Source organism: Lissotriton helveticus, chromosome 5_1, assembly GCF_964261635.1.
Source record: "Lissotriton helveticus chromosome 5_1, aLisHel1.1, whole genome shotgun sequence".
In the NCBI taxonomy this organism is placed as follows: Eukaryota; Metazoa; Chordata; class Amphibia; order Caudata; family Salamandridae; genus Lissotriton; species Lissotriton helveticus.
In genome coordinates this window covers 102,478,912-102,499,569 of record NC_136065.1, presented here as the reverse complement: position 1 = coordinate 102,499,569, position 20,658 = coordinate 102,478,912, and the positions used below count along the sequence as shown (strand labels likewise).

Below are 20,658 nucleotides of genomic sequence, written 5' to 3'. Positions count from 1 at the left end.
TAGGGGTCCTGGTGCTGGGCGCGGTCCAGGCGCTGACGGGCGCAGACGGGCTTGCCTTTGGCACGCCTTCGGCGCGCAGCTGCGCGTGAACGCTGCGCGTACGTGCGGACTCTGCCATAAATAGAGAGTGGGGGGGCGGAGCGAGGGAGGAGCAGCTGGGAGGCGGGAGCGGGGGTGGCGAGTGGGGAGGGGAGCGGTGCGGTGAAGCTGAAGGAAACGGGGGTGGGGCCACGGGGGAGCAGCGGCGGGGAGCGGGGTGGAACAGCGGGAGAAAAACAGCGATAGAGCACAAAAAACAATCAGGGGCACAACAGTGGACGCGTAATACAAATAGTGAGGCAGATACAATTACTGGCAGTGGCAGTGGCGGCGGCAAACGGGGACCGGGCACACTCAGGATGGGCCACGCGGCAGGTGGGGCGACCGGCTCGGACCAGGCAGTCTAGCACACCACCTTTGGGCTAGTCTCGACACGAACTCATGGCGAGCAGGGAACGACAATTGGAAAAAAGGCCTAATAACCTTATACCTAAATGAACTTTGGAGCATGCATGTAAGCCAAATGGAATTCAAACGGCTAGCGGAACTAAGCACGAAAAAGTTGTAAATTGTGGAAGATAAGGCACGGCTGGCAAAAAGAAGTCATGGGTGGTTGACTCTGCAATCCTATGTTCTCTTGATTCCACAGCAGTATTTAACCGTATCTTTTACTGCACAAACTAAATCAAAATTCCTAAAATTGAGACTGGGAGTAATCAATTTGTTGGCCCATTTCCCAAAATGGAAAAGAGATCATGGACGAGAACTTTGTCGACTCTGCGGGAATCACAAAGAAGACATCACGCACATCTTATGTCTTTGTCCAAAACTGCTGAATGAAAGACGGTTCCTTCTGAAGCACCTTTGGAACACAAACATGATTAGATCGTGCAGAGCAGCAGCTCTGGCCTGCTTTGATCCCAGGAACACCAAATTAAACTGTGCCTTGGTAAGGTTCATGGACCACGCAGAAAAAAAACTCTGCGAGGGGCCAAAAGCCAGTGATCTGTTGTTGGCTTAAAGTTCTGGCAAGCTCCATCGGCTGTCCCGATCCACATTGGATTTAACTTAAATCAGTCTCCCCTTTTTAAACGTATTTTAAATGTATCTTTTACAAACTTTAAGATTCTGTATTTGCAATGATTTTCCTTTTAATCACGCAATAAAGTTCCTTTATTATCTGTAAATCTTGTTATAATTTCTCTAGAACCGTGCATGGATTACTACACAACCTCTGTTACTGCAAACTCCATCATCACTGCTCTGGAACTTTGGAACACAAACCCCTCAAAAAATGTATCCGCGTCCCAGTGGTCATCTCTGTACATTGAAAGGAACCACCGCTATTGATTATTCTCCATCCACTTTTGACATCCGTGTAAGATGGATATACTTCTGTGTTGCGTTATTTCTTGTCGTATATATATATATATATATATATATATATATATATATATATATATATATATATATACACAAACCAAACAAAAAGTCGCTTTAGATTCTTGCCGCTTTCAATGGCGGGCCTCGGACGGGATAGCGAGTCCCTGTATTTTCAGCCAAACACTCTCCTCCATACAAGAAAGAAGTCCGGGCCACTTTAGAGTTTGCACAGCGTTTTTAATATAGAAGGCTTTCTCTCGACGCGTTTCGCAGGTAAACCTGCTTTTTCAAATTATTAATCTATATTTCCTCCATATACCGATTCAAATGGTCGGCCATTTTCAGACATTTTGGACGAGAAAGGGATGGTGATTGAGAGGGAGGGAGAGAGTGAGGAAGAAAGATAGAGTTACAGTCAGAGAAAGAAAAGGCGGTCATCTCAAAATTTGACAGGCTGAGCACTGCTGGGATGCGGAGGTAATGTCCTCCTTCATCCCGACAGACACTCCCCTGCCCATCAAACCTTAAATCAGGCCATACCGCTCACAATGATTCCCTGTGGAGAGTAGAGGGGACAAACCTGCTAAGCTCATATATGGCTACTTCTGTACACTAACAATGCCTCTTTGCTGAACTGGTTGGAAGGCAAGCAAATCTTTTACTTCCTTTCAAGTGTGATCTGCACAAGGCGAGTTGGCCTCGTCACAGCACCCAGACCTGAGAAAATTACCTGGTCTGCCTTATTTACGCGAAAAATGTCAAAATGGAGTTTTAGAATAAAAATTAGCGATCAAGAACAAATTAGTTAGCAATGGACTTAAACAGTATTTAATCTTGTAAGCCTTAAGCCTATCGCTTACACACACACACACACACACAAACACACACACACACTATACAAACACACACTTCATGTTGACATTCAGTCGGCCTGGTTTGTATGAAACGTGTATTTTTATACAAAAAGTGTGTCCACACATCAACAATGAGGGCGGATCGTACCCTGTCCCTGCCTGAACTTGAAGAACAAGTTACTTACCTTCGGTAACGATATATCTGTAAGAAACAGTAGTTAGTATTAGATTCCTTACCTTAGAATATCCCCAGGCGTCAGTCTGGATCCGGAAACTTTTGCGTAGCAGTACCCCTGCGCGTCGGTAGGCGTCGTCTGCAGGCGTCCCCTGCGGCTCCGCGTCGTCGGCGTCGTGATGACGTCGCTGGAGTATATAGACGCCGCCTCCGCGCGCTGACGTCAGTTCTTTGCACACAGCTTTTCCGCGCCAGAACACGCAGAGCCATGTGAGAACTAACACTGGTGCCATTTGAAACTAGGGCCCTGAAAGGGATGACCTTAACCCTAGGTATCAGTTCGCAGAACGGGGAGGACGGGTGGGGCGGTAAGGAATCTAATACTAACTACTGTTTCTTACAGATATATCGTTACCGAAGGTAAGTAACTTGTTCATCTGAAAGAAACAGGTTAGTATTAGATTCCTTACCTTAGAATAGATACCCCAGCAATACCAACCCCGGTGGTGGGTCTGCGAACCAATACAAACCTACACCAGAAAGTCCTGGAGGACCGAACGGCCAAAGAAGCCATCCCTCCGGACTTGACTGTCCAGGCAGTAGTGCCTCGCAAAGGTGTGCAGCGAGGCCCACGTAGCCGCCTGGCAAATGTCCCGCAAAGGGACTCCCCGGCCCAGGGCAGTAGTAGCCGCCGTGGCCCGAGTGGAATGGGCCCTCAGCCCAACAGGAGGCTCCTTCCGAGCCAAAGAGTAGCATGCTTTGATGCACAGGACGACCCACCGAGAGATGGTTAGTTTCTGTACCGCCCTTCCCTTCTTCTCACCCACGTAGCCAACAAACAGTTGGTCATCCACCCGGAACTGGCGTGTGCGATCCATGTAAAATGAAAGCGCACGTTTTGGGTCCAGACGATGGAGCCGCTCTTCATCCTTTGAAGGATGCGGAGGCGGGAAGAAGGAGGGTAAGGTGATGGACTGCCCGATGTGAAAAGCAGAAACTACTTTGGGCAGGAAAGAAGGCCTAGTCCTAAGAACCACCTTGTCAGGATGGACGGACAAGAAAGGAGGTTTAACAGAAAGAGCCTGGAGCTCACTCACTCTCCTGGCAGAGGTGATGGCAACCAGGAAGGCCGTCTTTAAAGTGAGAAGACGGAGAGGACAGGAATGAAGCGGCTCAAAGGGAGCGCACATCAAGAATGTCAGAACGAGGTTCAAGTCCCACTGAGGCATCACGAACGGAACAGGAGGATACATGTGCGTGATGCCTTTCAAGAATCTCAGCACAATAGGGGACTTGAATAAGGATGGCTGATCAGGTAGCCTTAAGAAGGCGGAAAGGGCAGAAAGGTAGCCCTTGATAGTGCCCAGAGCAGAGCCCTGCTGGGCAAGAGAAAGAAGGAAGAGGAGAACCTCGGAAAGATGGGCAGAAAGGGGATCCACAGCCTTTGCTGTGCACCATGCCACAAAACTTTTCCACCGGCAGGCGTATACCGACTTTGTGGAGGGACGCCTGGCTGCCAGAATCACATCACAGACTTCAGGAGGCAAGTCGAATGGCCTCAACTGTCGCCGCTCAATCTCCACGCATGGAGGTGGAGGCTGGGCAGGTTCGGGTGGAGGACCGTCCCCTGCTGCCGCGACAGAAGGTCCTCCTGAAGGGGCAGGCGGATCGAGGGACCGACTGACATGCTGAGTAGCTCGGGATACCAGTATCTTCGAGCCCAGTCCGGAGCCACAAGGATAACTTGGGCCCGGTCGCGCCTGATCTTCTTCAGCACTCTGGGCAGAAGTGGTATAGGCGGAAAGGCGTACAACAGACCGCAGCTCCACTCGCGCCGAAAGGCGTTGCCGAGCGAGTGCCGTCTTGGAAACTCCAACTCGCAGAACTGATGACATTGCGCGTTCTCTTCTGTGGCGAATAGATCTAACCAAGGCTCTCCCCATTGCTGAAAGAGGCCGTTCGCCACGTCCGAGTTCAGACGCCATTCGTGATCCACCGAGCACCGACGGCTGAGTTCGTCCGCCCTGGCGTTCAGAGAACCTGCCAGGTGTTGAACCGTCAGAGTCACGCCCTGACGTTCCAGCCATTGCCAGAGGCGCAGAGCCTCCTGGCAAAGGGTCCACGACCCCACACCGCCCTGTTTGTTGCAGTACCACATGGCGGTGGTGTTGTCCGTGAACACCTGCACTACACTCCCGTTGACAAAGGGGAGGAATGCCTTCAGTGCTAGGCGAATCGCCCGCAGCTCCAACATGTTGATATGGAGCCGGGACTCCGCCGGAGACCAGATGCCTCTGATCTCCGCCTCTCCCAAGTGGCCACCCCAGCCCTGGAGGGACACGTCCGTCACAACCACGTGCTCCGGTTGGGGAAGGGAGAGGGATCTGCCTCTGACCCAATCGCGGTCCGTAAGCCACCACTGCAACTGTCTCGCAGTGCCCTCCGAGGTCAGGACATGGTCGGACAGGTTGCCCTGATGCTGGGCCCACTGAAACTTCAGGTCCCACTGCAGAGCCCGCATCCGCCACCTGGCGTGATGCACCAGAAGGATGCAGGAGGCCATCAGCCCCAGAAGCCGCAGCGTCAACCTGACCGAAATCCGGGACAACGGCTGGAAGATGGGAATTAGAGCCTGAATATCCCGGACCCGCCGTTCCGGAGGATAAACCCGAAACTGCGCCGAGTCGAGAACCGCTCCGATGAAAAGGAGCTTTTGAGAGGGACACAGGTGTGATTTCGGCACATTGATGGAAAACCCCAGCCCGTGCAGGAGGTCTGCCGTCATCTGAAGGTGGTGGACGACTGTTTGGGGCGAGCCCGCCTTCAACAACCAGTCGTCGAGGTAAGGGAAGACTGAAACCCCTAACCGGCGCAGATGAGCTGCGACCACCGCCATCACTTTCGTGAACACCCGTGGGGCGCTGGTAAGGCCGAATGGGAGCACGATAAACTGAAAGTGCTCGTGGCCTACCGTGAACCGCAGGTAACGCCGGTGGGCCGGCAGGACAGGGATGTGAAAATACGCATCCTGCAAGTCCAACGCTACCATCCAGTCTTGTGGGTCTAGAGCAGCCAAGACCTGAGCCAAAGTCAACATCTTGAACTTCTCCTTCCGGAGGAAGCCGTTGACGTCCCGTAGGTCCAAGATAGGACGAAGGCCCCCTTTGTCCTTCTTGGGCACCAGAAAGTAGTGGGAGTAGCAACCACACCCTACTTCTGGCCCAGGAACGCGCTCGATGGCCCCCTTGGCCAAGAGGGCCGTAACTTCCTCCTGCAGAAGTGTCAAGTGGTCCCCCGACACACGGTGGTTCTGCGGTGGCATGGCTGGAGGAGTGGACTCGAAGGGGAGGGAGTAGCCCCTTCGGACGAGCTGCAGCACCCACCTGTCCGATGTAATCGTGCGCCAGTGGGAGTGGTGATGATGAACCCTGCCACCCACTGGCGTCACATGGGCCCGAAAGCTCGGACTAGGAAGATTTGGAGGCTGCAGCGGGGGGAGGTGTGGACTGACCTCGCCGCTGCCCTCTACCGCCACCACGGCGGAAACCACGGCCGCCACCGCGCTGGGGAGCGTTCTGCGGCGCGTGGCTGGCAGCACGCGTGGGACCGCCCCTTCCTTGGCCACGAAAGGGGCGAAACGAACCCTGCTGCTGGCGCTGGGTCGAAAGACCCAAGGACTTGGCCGTGACCCTGGAGTCCTTGAAGCGCTCAAGCGCGTTGTCCGCCTTGTCACCGAACAGGCGACTGCCATCGAAAGGCATGTCCATGAGGGCAGTCTGGACATCCGGCGAGAAGTTGGCGGATCTCAGCCAAGCATGGCGACGAATCGCCACCGTCGTGGACATAGCCCGTCCCAGCGAGTCGGTCGTGTCAAGACCACACCTAATGGAATACCTCGCCGCGTCCCGGCCTTCAACCAAGGCCTGGTTGAGCTTGTCCCGCACCTCCTGCGGGCACTGCGGCAGACACTCCGCAACCGTGTCCCACAGAGAGTGGGTGTAGCGGCCCAAGAGGCATGCGGTATTACAAGACCGCAGTCCAGCACTCAAAGACGAAAAGACCTTCTTGCCAAATTGGTCATATCGCTTCGATTCCCGATTGGGCGGAGCCGACGGGAATGCGGACTGGGAAGTGGAGGCCTGGATCACCAGACTCTCCGGGGAGGGATGGGTGGAAAGTAAGGCAGGGTCGTCCGAACACGGACGGTGACGCCTGGCAACGTTCCGGTCAACCGGTGCACCGGAAGCGGGCCTGGACCAGGTGCCCAAAAGGACATCCGTCAGGGCCTCATTAAATGGCAGCAGAGGCTCCTGTGGGCACGACTGCGGCTTAAATACTTCGGTGAGGATGTTAGGTTTCACCTTAGCGACGGGGAGCTCAAGGCGCAAAGCCTTCGCAGCCCTCATCAGGACCACCGAATAGGCAGTCCCCGCCTCCGACGCCACAGGGGAAGGCGAGACAAACCCAGGGTTGGGCGACTCGTCCAGACCACTGGCCTCACCTAAGTCACCTACCCAGTCCACGTCATACTGGCAGGCTCATGACAAAGGGTCCTCAGACCCCTCCCAACCCTCTCCATATTCGTCCTCATCGCCATAGGACGAGTCGACGATGTAAACCGGCTCCTCGGAGCCAATGGGCCCCAACGGCGCCGGACTCTGCGTCGGACGACGCCGGTCCGACTCCGCGTCAGGAGTCAGAGAGGGATCGGGGGTGGCGCCGCGCGGCGCCGGGGACCAGACGCCGGCCGGAACCGACGGCGGAGTCACGGCGCCGCGCGGAGGCGGCACCACGGGTTGCCCCAATGGAATCGGCGCCGGGGAGGCCGGAGGACCAGCCGGCGACGACCCTGAAGGGCCCAGCGGCGCCGGGGCCGGAGCCGCCGGCGGCGCCGGAGCACTCGGCGGCGTCGGGGCAGGTGCACCCGAACCGCTCGGGCTCCCAGACGGGACAGACGGGCCCGCAGGCGCCGTAGGCCCCGCCGGAGGAGACATCGCCCTCATAGCCATGAGGAACGCCTCAATCTCCTCGCGCGACGCGCCTTCCCCAGGGACCGACGGGTATGGGGCAGACGGCGTCGGCGACCCGGGTGGGGCCACCCGAACCCCCGGCCGCATCATGCGGGCGTCGGGGGGGAGTCGGGGGTACGATGATGACGCCCCGACCTCTTGTGACGCTTACCTGATGAACCGGAGAAATGGTGGCGACTCCCGGAGCGCTCATGGCGGCTCCGCGATCGCTCCCTCGACCTCCGACCGGACCGGGACCGCTCTCGACGCGGGGCCGACACTCTGAGTTCGAGCAGCTTGCGGGACCGCTCCAGTCTAGCTTTACCTGTCAAGGCCCGGCAGTCGACGCAAGACTCGACGTCGTGGTCCGCGCCCAGACACCGGAGGCAGAGTCGATGGTGGTCGGTGACCGACATCATTCGGTCGCACCCGTCGCAACTCTTAAACCCGGGCATCCTACCGGCACCTTGAAGAAGAGTTAAAGTTAACAAAACTAGGTCAAAAGACCGGAGTACTGCTCTTCGGATCTGCGTTAACTGGCGCGGAAAAAAGAAGAACTGACGTCAGCGCGCGGAGGCGGCGTCTATATACTCCAGCGACGTCATCACGGCGCACGACGCCGCGGAGCCGCAGGGGACGCCTGCAGACGACGCCTACCGACGCGCAGGGGTACTGCTACGCAAAAGTTTCCGGATCCAGACTGACGCCTGGGGATATTCTAAGGTAAGGAATCTAATACTAACCTGTTTCTTTCAGATTCCAGTTGTTCCCCCTGGAAACCCAATGGTGGTATCTGCCTCCCTAGAAGCCATCATTGGTTAGCTGAAGTGGTTTAAGCTCCCCTGGACCCTCTGGGCCAATCCACGGAGCCATTTTCCCTCAACTACTAAACTACAAATGAAAGGGCTGATCGAACCGAAGAGTAGAAACAAGATAGAGAGATAGCTGCCGCAGCTGACCTGCCAGCCATCTGGTCCCCGATACACAGACCAATTAACCCGGGTCGGCTTCCGATCAGATGGCCCGGACCAGCCACCAACCAGAGCGCCAGGGCACACAGGAGCCACCAACCAGAGCACCAGGGCACACAGGAGCCACCAACCAGAGCACCAGGGCACACAGGAGCCACCAACCAGAGCACCAGGGCACACAGGAGCCACCAACCAGAGCGCCAGGGCACACTGGAGCCACCAACCAGAGCGCCAGGGCACACAGGAGCCACCAACCAGAGCGCCAGGGCACACAGGAGCCACCAACCAGAGCGCCAGGGCACACAGGAGCCACCAACCAGAGCGCCAGGGCACACAGGAGCCACCAACCAGAGCGCCATGGCACACAGGAGCCACCAACCAGAGCGCCAGGGCACACAGGAGCCACCAACCAGAGCGCCAGGGCACAAAGGAGCCACCAACCAGAGCGCCAGGGCACACAGGAGCCACCAACCAGAGCGCCAGGGCACACAGGAGCCACCAACCAGAGCGCCAGGGCACACAGGAGCCAACAGAGCGCCAGGGCACACAGGAGCCAACAGAGCGCCAGGGCACACAGGAGCCAACAGAGCGCCAGGGCACACAGGAGCCAACAGAGTGCCAGGGCACACAGGAGCCAACAGAGCGCCAGGGCACACAGGAGCCAACAGAGTGCCAGGGCACACAGGAGCCAACAGAGTGCCAGGGCACACAGGAGCCAACAGAGTGCCAGGGCACACAGGAGCCAACAGAGTGCCAGGGCACACAGGAGCCACCAGAGTGCCAGGGCACACAGGAGCCACCAGAGTGCCAGGGCACACAGGAGCCACCAGAGTGCCAGGGCACACAGGAGCCACCAGAGTGCCAGGGCACACAGGAGCCACCAGAGTGCCAGGGCACACAGGAGCCACCAGAGTACTTGAGGTTTTGTGCGATCAAGGCACTTTTCTGAGGACTTCAGGTAGGTTTACAAGATTTGTGAGGTCAGAAGTTTATTATTGTAGCAATTATTTCAGGGCTCAGTAAAGTTTCCTGAGGACTCAGAAGGATTTTGGAAAATTAAGGAAGTTTAAGGGAATCAAAAGAATTTTTCAGACACAAACTTATTTTATGGAGATCCGACACTAACACTTTCTTTGAGCTCAGTAGTGGCATTCACAATGCAGCAGGGAGACCTGCTCCTTACACACAGAGCAGAGGATAAAAAAACAGCCTTACCTGCTCAGGGTGCTTCTGGCATCCTGCAAAACAGAGAAACAAACACAGGGAAATCAGATTCCACAGAAGAGGTTAAAATGTGGCAGTATTTTTAGGAGGGAAACACGTCAATCTATAGTTAGAAGACATTAAGGTGCTATTCCTGTTCTGCCTGTAATCATGTGACTGGAGTCGTGTAATAGCACAGTCTGTAATATTGTGAATGAGGAAACGTGACACAGCATAGGGTGTGGGATCACATGACTAAGCACAGAACGTGACATTCTGAACATGGTGACATCCTATTACATAGCAGAAACTGATATCCTTAATGGGAATCACAAACCATAACACAGTCTGATAATATGAATGGGGTCGTGTCACGCATTGTATGATGTTTTCAACATGGTCACATGACACAGCAGTGGGTGATATGAATGACTTCACATTACACAGTCTTTTATATCCAATAGGATAATGTTTCACAAAAGGAGAAGTAAGGGTTATAACAGTATAGCAGCTCATGAAACAGCTCTTTCAGAAAATTCAGCTTTTTTTCACTTTTCTTGAACTTTAAACTCAAGGACACAGACACTTATAAGGAAACAGCAAACACATTTCATCCCTGAACATAGAGACTTCTTCTTCAGGGCTATGGTAAAACAAATAAACACTTTAGACTAATCTAACAAATAGCATTCTCAGATTACAATAACAGCAACAGAAAATCATATAGACAACAAAAGCCAACATGAATTCTAAAACATTTAGAAGATGTTTCGATACACAAACACAAAGCCCATATTATGTCCGAAATACTAAATGTAACTAACATAATGAGTCAGCTGGCATGAATTTTCAAGTCATCCAGACATGATTATTACCAGAAGGTGACAAAGAAGAAAAGTCAGCATATGGAGATGTAAGGCGGGGACAATGTCTCTACAGCAGAATTAACAGAAAGCTACTTAAACTGCCTAAAGGTATTGGGTAGCTACCAAGAAGATTTGAAAGACTATTGATCGTACGATAATAATTACATACTGTTGAATGAAATGGAACAGCCTAAATGCCATTTGACAAGAGTGTATGGCTACAAGAATATAAACATTTAGGAAGTATACGCACTCAAACTTATTCAGATAAAGTGGTGAAATTCAAGTTCTTTATTTAGTCCCTGGTCCACTGTACGTAACCGTGAAATCCATTTTGTTTCACATTGTCCAAGTAGCCGTTCCTAAACTCTTCAACATATATATGGATGAAGCCTTTGCTGGTGATGTGCTGACTCAGTGGAAACTAGACCAATTGGTGTTAAGTTGAAATACGGGACAATGACAGAATGTTAACATAAACATGGAGGATATTGGCAAATACAGGGTGTCTGCATAACACAATGAAGCGCAGACATTCAATCTCTTACACTCAATAAATATTGTTGTGTATAAACATGCTATGATGTTTTGGAATCATTATGAAGACATGATTGAATACCACAGGAAGGTTGTTATATCATATTGACATTTTACCATTTGAGACAATGAGATTTATGTTTGTATACAGGAAAACCTTCTAAATGTTTTAGAATTCATTGCATCTTTTATTGTCTGTATGGTTATTTTCTGTTGCTCTTGCTGTAATCCGTGTATTTATTTTGTTAGATTTGTCTAAAATATATATATATATATATATATATATATATATATATATATATATATATATGTTCTACAACAGCCCTGGAAAGGCCCCTATGTTCAGGGACGAAATGCGTTGGCTGTGTCCTTAGATGTGTCAATGCCCTTGATTTTAAAGTTCAAGAGAAGAGAATAAAAGAACGACTGTTTCATGAGCTGCGATACGGTTATAACCCTTATTTCTCCTTTTGTGAAAAATTATCCTATTGGACATAAAAAGGTGTAATGTTTTGGTATGCTCCTCTCACACTTTTGCAGTTGTTAATTTTATGATCACTTTGAACTATTGATCCTAAGATTGAGCATACTTTCCGACTAAGGGAACTATACAGAGTTCGGTGAAAACTATATCACAATCGTTCTGGTCTCTCTTTGTTCAAACATGGCACAGTCTGATACTCTAAAAGTCAAAGATAACGTTTACACATAATATTCTGAAAAGGATCACAAACCAGCACAGTCTACGATTTTCTGAATGAGCCCACATGACACAGTCTGAGATATTGTAAATGGGGTCACATGACCCGTATGTCGGTTATATTCTAATCCGTGTCGCATGACCCCTATACATGGTGAATTTTATATAACATTACAAGATATGATTGATTCCCACCCATAAAAGATGTTGCTCTTCTAGGTGATATCCCAACCACTGAGAAGTACATCCCCCCCTTCCAGGGTGAAGTCTGCCTTGTGGGGTTCTCAGCAGAGATGCGGGTTGACTGGGAAGCAGTGCAAGGAAAGCGGGTCATAATCTGGTGGAGATACTGCATCTACCGCGGCACAAGAGTCCAGCTTACGGAGTAGAAGAGGTACTAGACGAGTGCCCTGCAGGAGCAGGTACGAACAGGAAAGTGCCCTAAGAATGGCGGCACGGGCAGAAGGAGTACTAAAAGACTGTCAAACGCAGGAGGCAAGAGCAGACAGGGTACTAAGCGACTGCCATACAGGAGATGGTACGAGCATAAGGGGTACTAGACGAATGCCCTGCAGTAGAAGGTATGAGCAGAAGGGGTACTGGAAGAGTGCCCTGCAGGAGGAGATGCAAGCAGAGGGGTTACGAAGAGGTAATACAAAGTTTATTAGGACAATTATTCATAAAACATTCTAAAACAATAAAACAACCGTACATTCTAAAATTGCCTTAGGACATCCACTGGCCAACCTGAAACTGTCCACCCATCCTTAAAACTCTTTTTGACTGTCAGTATAAAACTTGCAATTCCCACTGGCACATCGAGAGAACGCATTTTGGACAACAGTGCCATTGTCTCCAGCCTTTCATGTGTTACAAGGTTATTAAAAAAGTAATAGGAGCAGCAATTAAAAAAACACAGTCCTTAAGTAAACGAGACAAGAAGCATTTTACATTCAGACGACATGTAAAAAATCCATTACCATTCCTAATCACATTGCACCAGGTACGGGATGAAAAGAAGGGGTTACGCCCCACTCGGACTTTTAAAATGTTGTTTCGGAATCTGGGCCAAATAGGGGAAGACCATGTCCTGGCCAAGGGTATTTAATGAGAAGCTGATTGAAGACTTTCCTCTTAGATAGTCCAGGTCTAAAGAAACTGACCTTCCCACAGAATCTCTCAAAGCTAGTTTTGCCTGTGGAAAAATATCTGGACGTGGGAGTTCAACAGATTCCATGAACCCAGATTCAATTCTCTCCTTATCCACTGAACCATGGTTTCTGAAGGCAGCAACAAGAGCCTCCTGAGTACTGCCCCCTGCACAGAAGTTCCAATCACAAGAGGGGTCAAGGGCAAGTACCTCTGCTCCATGCAGCCACAGCGGGGGATTTTTCCTTCGTAAGCCTTCATTAGGGGAGTGAGGGCCAAACCTCCACATTTCCAGTTCAATCTGACAACACTGAACTGAACGTTGCTTGACGCACCCCCATATGTATGTCCCATGTTAAGCTCCTATTAAAAGGACATAAGAAGATTTATAAGAATTCCCTACTTCCACATTTCGGGCATTCAGATACCATTTAAAGTTAATCACTTTTTTCCCCAAAGACCAGCACCTTGGTTTTCTCCAAATCAATTTTCAATGAGTACTACCTGCTATGGGCTGCCAGAGAATCCAGCTTTCTCTGCAGACCGGTCGGGGTATAATCTAGCAGATCCAAGTCGTCTACATGCAGCAGACAAGGGATATCCTGCTTCCCAACTTTGGGGGGAAATTAATTTGAAAGACTTATAGCTGCCAACAGGTCTGCAAGAGATCAACTAAAAAGTAAGTGGGGTCAGACACCCTTGCCGGAGGCCTTTCTGTATTGTGATTTTTTAGGGATAACCTTCCAGATTTATCCAGCTCAGCTTGTGCCCTTGTAGAGCTTTTAGTGCACTAAAAAGGTCAGTCGGGAGCTTCCAGGAGTCTAGTTTTCTCCAGGAGTCCCAGGGCTTCTGTGTGAAAGGCTGTCCAGAAGTCAATAAACCAGCAACATAGCCTTTAGTTCACTTCAAGGGCCTTACGAATGATGGCCCAGTGAGCACAACAATGGTCAGTGGTCGAGTGGCCCTCCCGAAATATACCTTGCTCGAGCGGTACGATCTTATGTTCATATGCCCAGTCATCCAACCATGCAAGTAGGATTTTTGAGAAGACCTTCACCGAAGGATCCAAATGGCGGATGAGTCTCAAATGTAAGGGGTCAGAACCATTACCCTTTTTAAAAACGGGTTTCCCTATTAAATCCCTCCATAATGGGGAAAACGTGGTGGCTAGCTGAAGCTAGCCAACGTAATAAAAGGGAGAACACCCTTGCCCATCAGTCGCTATTGGACTCAATGAACACTGCCGGGATACTATCAGGACCTGCGGCTTTTGACAGCTTAATACGATCAATTACCACCCTTACTTCCTTCACAGAAAACCAGGAGGAGAGTAGATTCTTATATTTAGGATTGAATGTAAGAGGAGGCCTACCATACAAATCACCCAAATGTGCTACCCAGACATTCTGAACAATCATACATGTGGGGGCCCCCCCAGGTAAGCCACAAGATTTGTTTACCTTCAATATATTATCCCATTTGCTATGTTAGAAGGGGGCATTTTTGCCTTTATTCAATTGCTTGTATTGACTCTTTAGCCTTTGAAGCTCCAGTTTAAAATTACCATCTTGACGTAACCTAACTTGTTTAGCTGTCTCTCACCAGGCGTTTCATTTGCTGACAAGCAAAAATCGAACGAGCCCTTCTCGTTAATATGGCAGGGTACGCGTGACCCCCCTTCTCACATTTACACGTATGCAGGCCAACATATTAACCAAGATCTCGATAAAACCACAAGATTTTTTTTCTTGGCTCACCAAGAAAACCTCAATGCTTTCTGCTACTTGATTTGTTGGTAAAAATTGTATAGTCTGGGTAAAGGCAAGTTGGAAGTCTCTTTGGAAAAGATATCCCCAGATGTAGCACCTTCTCCACCGCCACTAACTCCTGAAAATATAAACTGCTGAAGTGACACAATGATCGCTCCCCCCCTATTTTGCTACTTTAAAGTCTAAATAGAAATCGCACTGCAGGGCAGGGAAGAGCATATGGTCAACTGGCCCCTCCAAATGACCCTGCCGAAACGTTGCAGCTGCTGGGCTGTCATTTTTAAAATGACCAATCAGAGACCAGGCCATTACCAGCAGCCAATGGCTCAAAGCCTACGCCTCTCACTTTGCTGAGCCAGACGGATAGGATGCTGGAGGAATATGACAACAGTCCAGTAAGTCTTTCATCTGAATGTCCACCAGGCCAGGATACAAAAGAGCATTAAAATTCCCAGCCAGCCTTATTACTGCTTCAGAAATGTTCCCAGTAATCCCTGCAAACATTGATCAAAGGGCTCCAGCCAATCATTCTCTCTGCGGTATAGTTCTCTATGAATATATACATTTATTAGTATAAAACAGCGACAAGCATTATTGTTCAAACCAGGTTTAACAGCAGAGAGCTGCATACCACTAAACAAATTAATAACCTCCAATGTTTTATCATCACCTTGGTAGACATATGGGTTAATACCCCTGTGGAGGCTCTACCCTCCCCTCGTCTAGAGCCTTTACTGTACATAACTACAAAGACTCTCAGCGTTTTATCCTCTCTCAACTAAGACTTCTGAAGGAACAGCACACGATAGGGTTAGATTCTTTTTGCCAGGTCACCGCTCTAAGACGCTCAGACCTGTGAATGTTCCATCACAGGATTCTCGGATCCGGAGAGGATTCCTCCCTCTATGGCCCACTTGGCCAGACCTCCCATTCCTATGTATGGGGGGAGCTGCATCAGGGGCAAATATATTTCCTGCTCCCATTCTGGGACCACCTCCTGGTCTATTGATCTGTCATTTGGGACTAGCACCCTCAAATTCTTGGGGGCCTGTCTATCTTGCATTACTTTCATGCCAGCTGGCCACACCCTATCCCGGGGAGGAGCTAGAATCTGAGCCAGCCCGCCATGCAGACTTTCAAAAGTGGAGCCGTTTGAACCAGTCGAACATCTTGGGCTTCTCACCTATAGAACATCTGACCTCTAAGCCAGCGTTGGAGAGTTCACCCTCTGCTTTTGCTACAAAAAGAGGGATGCAAGGCAAGGAGAAACCACTCTTGATAGTTACCTCCCTTGCTACCAGACCTGGAACCCCACAGAGGCTCGATCAGAGGATATCCCAGAAAGCGAAGGAATTTGCTAAAAGATGTTAAGGATTTTAGAGCGATTCAGGGGGTGTCATTTTCTAGCTTATTTTCCACGACGAATGACATCCACAACAGGACATGGGGCCTCGGCTCGAACTTAGTACAGTGACAGCAGTCAATATACTCTTCATTCTGGCTCCTGGTACCATGGGTTCCATCTCCCCGCCAGGCACTGGGATGGCTTTACGTGCAGAAGCACAAGCTTTTGTTGGCTGGGGGCTCCCAGCTGACCGTGTGTTTTTGATTCTTCCTGAGAAGGAAGATCTGAGGTTCCTGTTGTACCGCCAGGCGGAGAGTCTGCCCTGTGGCCAGGTTGGGCCAAGTCACCCTTTAGTTGCGGGCACTCTTTTCTTACCTTCATTCTACCACTCTCTCCTCTGCCCACCCCTAGTTCTAGTGGTCTGCATTCTTTTTATTCCTCTGTACTGCTGGGAAAGATAATAGCTCAAGGAGAACTTGGGAAGGGGGTTGATGTGCTGGCTTTTCCTGGCTAACATTGGGTGTTTTGCTATATAAACTGAGCCCCTCAAGTTTGGCAAAGCCCCTCCACCTTCTGATGTGGTAGGCCTTTAAACAAAGCCTCCCCGGGATAAGATACCTTGGTTTCCATACCCTCCCTTGCTGCATGCAAACCTTTATCAGGACTGCACAGCTCTGTCAGAATACCTTTCAGATACTTTGATTGAGCCTCCTGGTTTGAGCGAACAACCACCAGGGTTTCTAAAATGCAGTGCCATGTATTTTGCATCAGCAAGGATGAGCCAGGTGGCTGAATCTCAACAGACCCTCCCAGAGTCTTGAGTCATATTAGGAGCACAGGACAAGCCAGGCTTCCCAGGCAAGGATCTACTGTGATCCCAGGAAGCCACAGTGAGATCCGACCCGAAGGCTCCCCCATCGACCACCAATGGAGATGCCGATATATTAAGGCAGGGTGGGGAGGAAGCAGTCTAGGAAAGGCGATCACAACTATCCAGGAAGAAGACAGGGCTGTCACTGCCTCTAATGCAGGGGCCACTCTGTGGCACAGAATGCCCGAAAAACTGCATGTGCAGTTTTGCACTTTTGCAACTCCTGCTTGTGTGAAGCTCCCGCCAGTCTCTAACTCACCCGGACAGCAGCAAAGAGGAAGACACGTGCTCCAGACTACCCACAGCAGGGAGACACTCCCTGGCACACACACCCCAGAGGAGAAAAGGCAGGTGCCTGGGTGGAACCTGCATACAACCATTGTTGTGGGTCTAACCTTTAAGGCCCCGGGGGGAGCTGGCCTGATGCTCGGGAGGGTCACCAGGCACCCTGGTAAAAACAAAGAGTCACCCAGGGATCTTGCCATCAGTAACAAGATACATTAAGTCTAATTAACGAGTTTGTTGGTTCTCCGGGAAAACCTTTTTCACTCATGTTTTATCGCGGTTTTACGCCTGCTTGAAAATGTGCACGTCTTCTTAAAAGACACCCTAATGTTAATTACAATGCCTGTAGGTTTTAGTTAAATATCTGGAATGTTCTTATGAAAGGCAGTAGGCCTTTATCAATCAATCAATCAATCACAGTACTTGGGGAGCGCGCTACTTACCAGTGAGGGTCCCAAGGCGCTGAGGGGAGGGGGTGCTGCTACTGCTCGAAGAGCCAGGTCTTGAGGAGTCTTCTGAAGGTGAATAGGTCTTGGGTCTGTCGTAGGTGGATGGGGAGGGTGTTCCAGGTCTTGGCAGTGAGGTAGGAGAAGGATCTGCTGCCGGAGGTTGTTCGTTGGATGCGGGGGGACAGTGGCAAAGGCGAGGCTGGCGGAGCAGAGCTGGCGCGTGGGGGTGTAGAAGCGGAGTCTGTTAAGGTAGGCTGGACCGGCGTTGTGGAGTGCTTTGTGTGAGTGGGTGAGGAGCTTGAAGGTGATCCTCTTGTCAAAGGGGAGCCAGTGTAGGTCTCGGGTGAGAGGTGATGTGGCTGGGGCGGGGGACATGGACGATTAGTCGGGCGGAGGAGTTTTGGTTGCGCTGTAGGTGTTGTAGGGGTTTGGCTGGGATTCCTGTGTAGAGTGTGTTGCCGTAGTCCAGTCTGCTGCTGACGAGGGCATGTGTCACCGTTCTTCTTGTTTCGGTCGAGATCCACTTGTAGATCCTGCGGAGCATGCGGAGGGTGTTGTAGCAGGAGGAGGAGACGACGTTGACCTGCGTAGCCATGGAGAGGGAGGAATCGAGGATGAATCCTAGGTTGCGTGCATGGTCGCTGGGTGTCGGTGCTGTTCCCAGTATGGTTGGCCACCAGAAATGTCCCAGGCTGAGGGGGTGGGTCCGAGGATTAGTACCACCGTCTTGTCCGAGTTCAGTTTCAGACGGTTGCTCCTCATCCAGTTGGCGACGGCCTTCATTCCCTCGTGGAGGTTGGTATTGGCGGTGTGGGTCCTGGGTGACGGAGAGGATGAGCTGGGTGTCATCGGGGTAGGAGATGATGTTGAGGTCGTGCTGGCAGGCCACTTGTGTGAGGGGGGCCATGTAGATGTTGAACAGCGTCGGGCTGAGGGATGAGCCCTGAGGGACGCCGCAGATGAGGTCAGTGGCTTCGGATCGGAAGGGTGGAAGGCGGACGCTCTGGGTTCTGCCGGAGAGGAAGGACGTGGTCCAGTCAAGGGCCTTCTCTTGGATTCCAGCTTCTAGGAGGCATGTCTTTAGAGTGCAATGGCAGACCATGTCGACGGCAGCCGAGAGGGCCAGGAGGATGAGGGCTGATGTTTCGCCGTTGTCTAGTTGGCGCCTGATGTAGTCTGTGGCGGCGATGAGGGCTGTCTCGGTGCTGTGGTTTCGTCTGAATCCGGACTGGGACGGGTCCAAGATGTTGTCGTCTTCCAGGTGTTGGGCCAATTTTCTCGATGACCTTTGCCAGGAACGGGAGCAGAGAGATGGGCCGGAAGTTCTTGGGGTCCGCCTTGGGCTTCTTGAGGAGGGCGCTGATTTTGCCGTTCCCCCAGCTTTCCGGGAATGTCGCTGTTTCGAAGGAGAGGTTGATGACCTTCCGTAGTTGGAGTGCGATGGCTGCGTCTGCTTTGTTGAATACGTGGTGTGGGCACGGGTCTGACTGAGATCCTGAGTGGATGGAGTTCATGACCTTTCGAGTCTCATCGTCGTTGATGTTGGACCAGGAGGTCAGGCGGATGGTGCTGGTGGTGTTTGTAGGAGAGGTGGAGTCGGGGCGGTTGGGATGTTGAAGCTGTCGTGGATGTCAGCGATCTTGCAGTGGAAGGAGATGGTCAGCGAGTCGCACAGTTCTTGTGAGGGCGGGAGGTAGTTGGCGTTGGGTTGCAGAGTTCCTTTACGATGCTGAAGAGCTCTTTGCGGTCGTGTGCGTTGTTATACAAGCGGTCTTTGAAGGAGGATCTCTTGGCTAATCTAATGAGGTGGTGATGTCTGCGGGTGGCGTCCTTGTGGGCTGCAAGGTTGTCTGGTGTGCGTTCGTGGAGCCATATTTTCTCCATTTTCTGGCATGCGCGTTTGGAGGTCTGGAGCTCGTTGGTGAACCAGGTGGCTCTCTTGCTGGCATGGCTGTTAGAGGGTTTCTTGAGCGGGGCGAGGGTGTTGGCGCAGTCGTCGATCCATTGTTGGAGGTTGCGGGCTGCGGTGTCTGGGTTGGTGGGGTCGGTGGGTGGGTTCTGGTCGAGGGTGGTGATTAGCCGGTCTTCGGTGACTTTGCTCCAGCAGCAGTGAGGCAGCTGTTGGTTGCAATGGTGCGTGGTTGGTTTCTTGAAGGTGAAATTAGTGCAGCGGTGGTAGGTCCAGTGGAGCTCGGTGGTGTGGTCGAAGGCGACGTGGGTGCCTGCAGAGAAGACGGGGTCCAGCGTGTGGCCGGCGGCGTGGGTGGATGCGGTGACAAGTTGTTTGAGGCAGAGGTTGGTGATCAGGGTGGCGGAGTTGGCGGAGTTGTTGCTGAAGGTGGAAGTTCAGGTCCCCGAGGAGGATGTAGTCCGTGGAGGCGAGTGCGTGGGTGCTGGCGAGGTCGGCGATGGAGTCGCTGAACTGAGCCTGGGGGGTCTGTAGAGGAGTGTTCCTCTGAGGGTGGTGTTGGGGTCGGTGTAGATTCGGAAGTGCAGGTGTTCGGCGGTGTGGAGGGAGTCGTCTGCGTGGGTGGTGACCTTGAGGGTGGACTTGTGGACGATGGCTATTCCTCCTGCGGTTTCGTTGGTGCAATCCCTGCGGGTGATCTTGTAGCGGTCCGGGATGGCTATGGCGATGTCGGGTGCCGAGGAGTCGTTCCACCAGGTCTCGGTCAGGTAGGCCACGTCTGGAGCGGAGGTGTCGATCAGATCCCAGAGCTCGATGGCGTGTTTGCGTGCGGAGTGGGTGTTGAGGAGTATGTAGCGGAGGTGGTTGGGTCCAGTCCTTGGAGGTTTGGCGGTTCTGTCACAGGTGAAGCTGCAGGTGCGGCAGGAGAAAGGTCCATGGGTCCGTTTTGGGGTGGCCTGCAAGCAGGTGTGGTTTCAGCCGGCGTCGAGTGCGTGGAGGCTGCTGGCGTCATAATGGAGTCTGGTGTTGTTGCGTTTGCGGGGTCCAGGTGTTCTGGCGCTAGGTGCGGTCCAGGCGTGGACGGGCGCAGACGGGCATGCCTTAGGCGTGCCTTCGGCGCGCCAGCGGCACAGCCGTGCAGCTG

General features: G+C 51.8%; 1 protein-coding gene across 1 annotated transcript in view; it reads right to left on the bottom strand.

The window, feature by feature from the left end:
- The window catches only part of LOC144754226 (E3 ubiquitin-protein ligase TRIM39-like), a 97,944-nt gene that overhangs the window by 38,029 nt on the left and 39,257 nt on the right, over positions 1-20,658 (bottom strand). Inside the window, exon 4 of the mRNA XM_078641816.1 lies at positions 9,647-9,669. Within this exon, the coding sequence (XP_078497942.1) occupies positions 9,647-9,669 (23 nt within the window). The remainder of the gene's footprint in view (positions 1-9,646; positions 9,670-20,658) is intronic.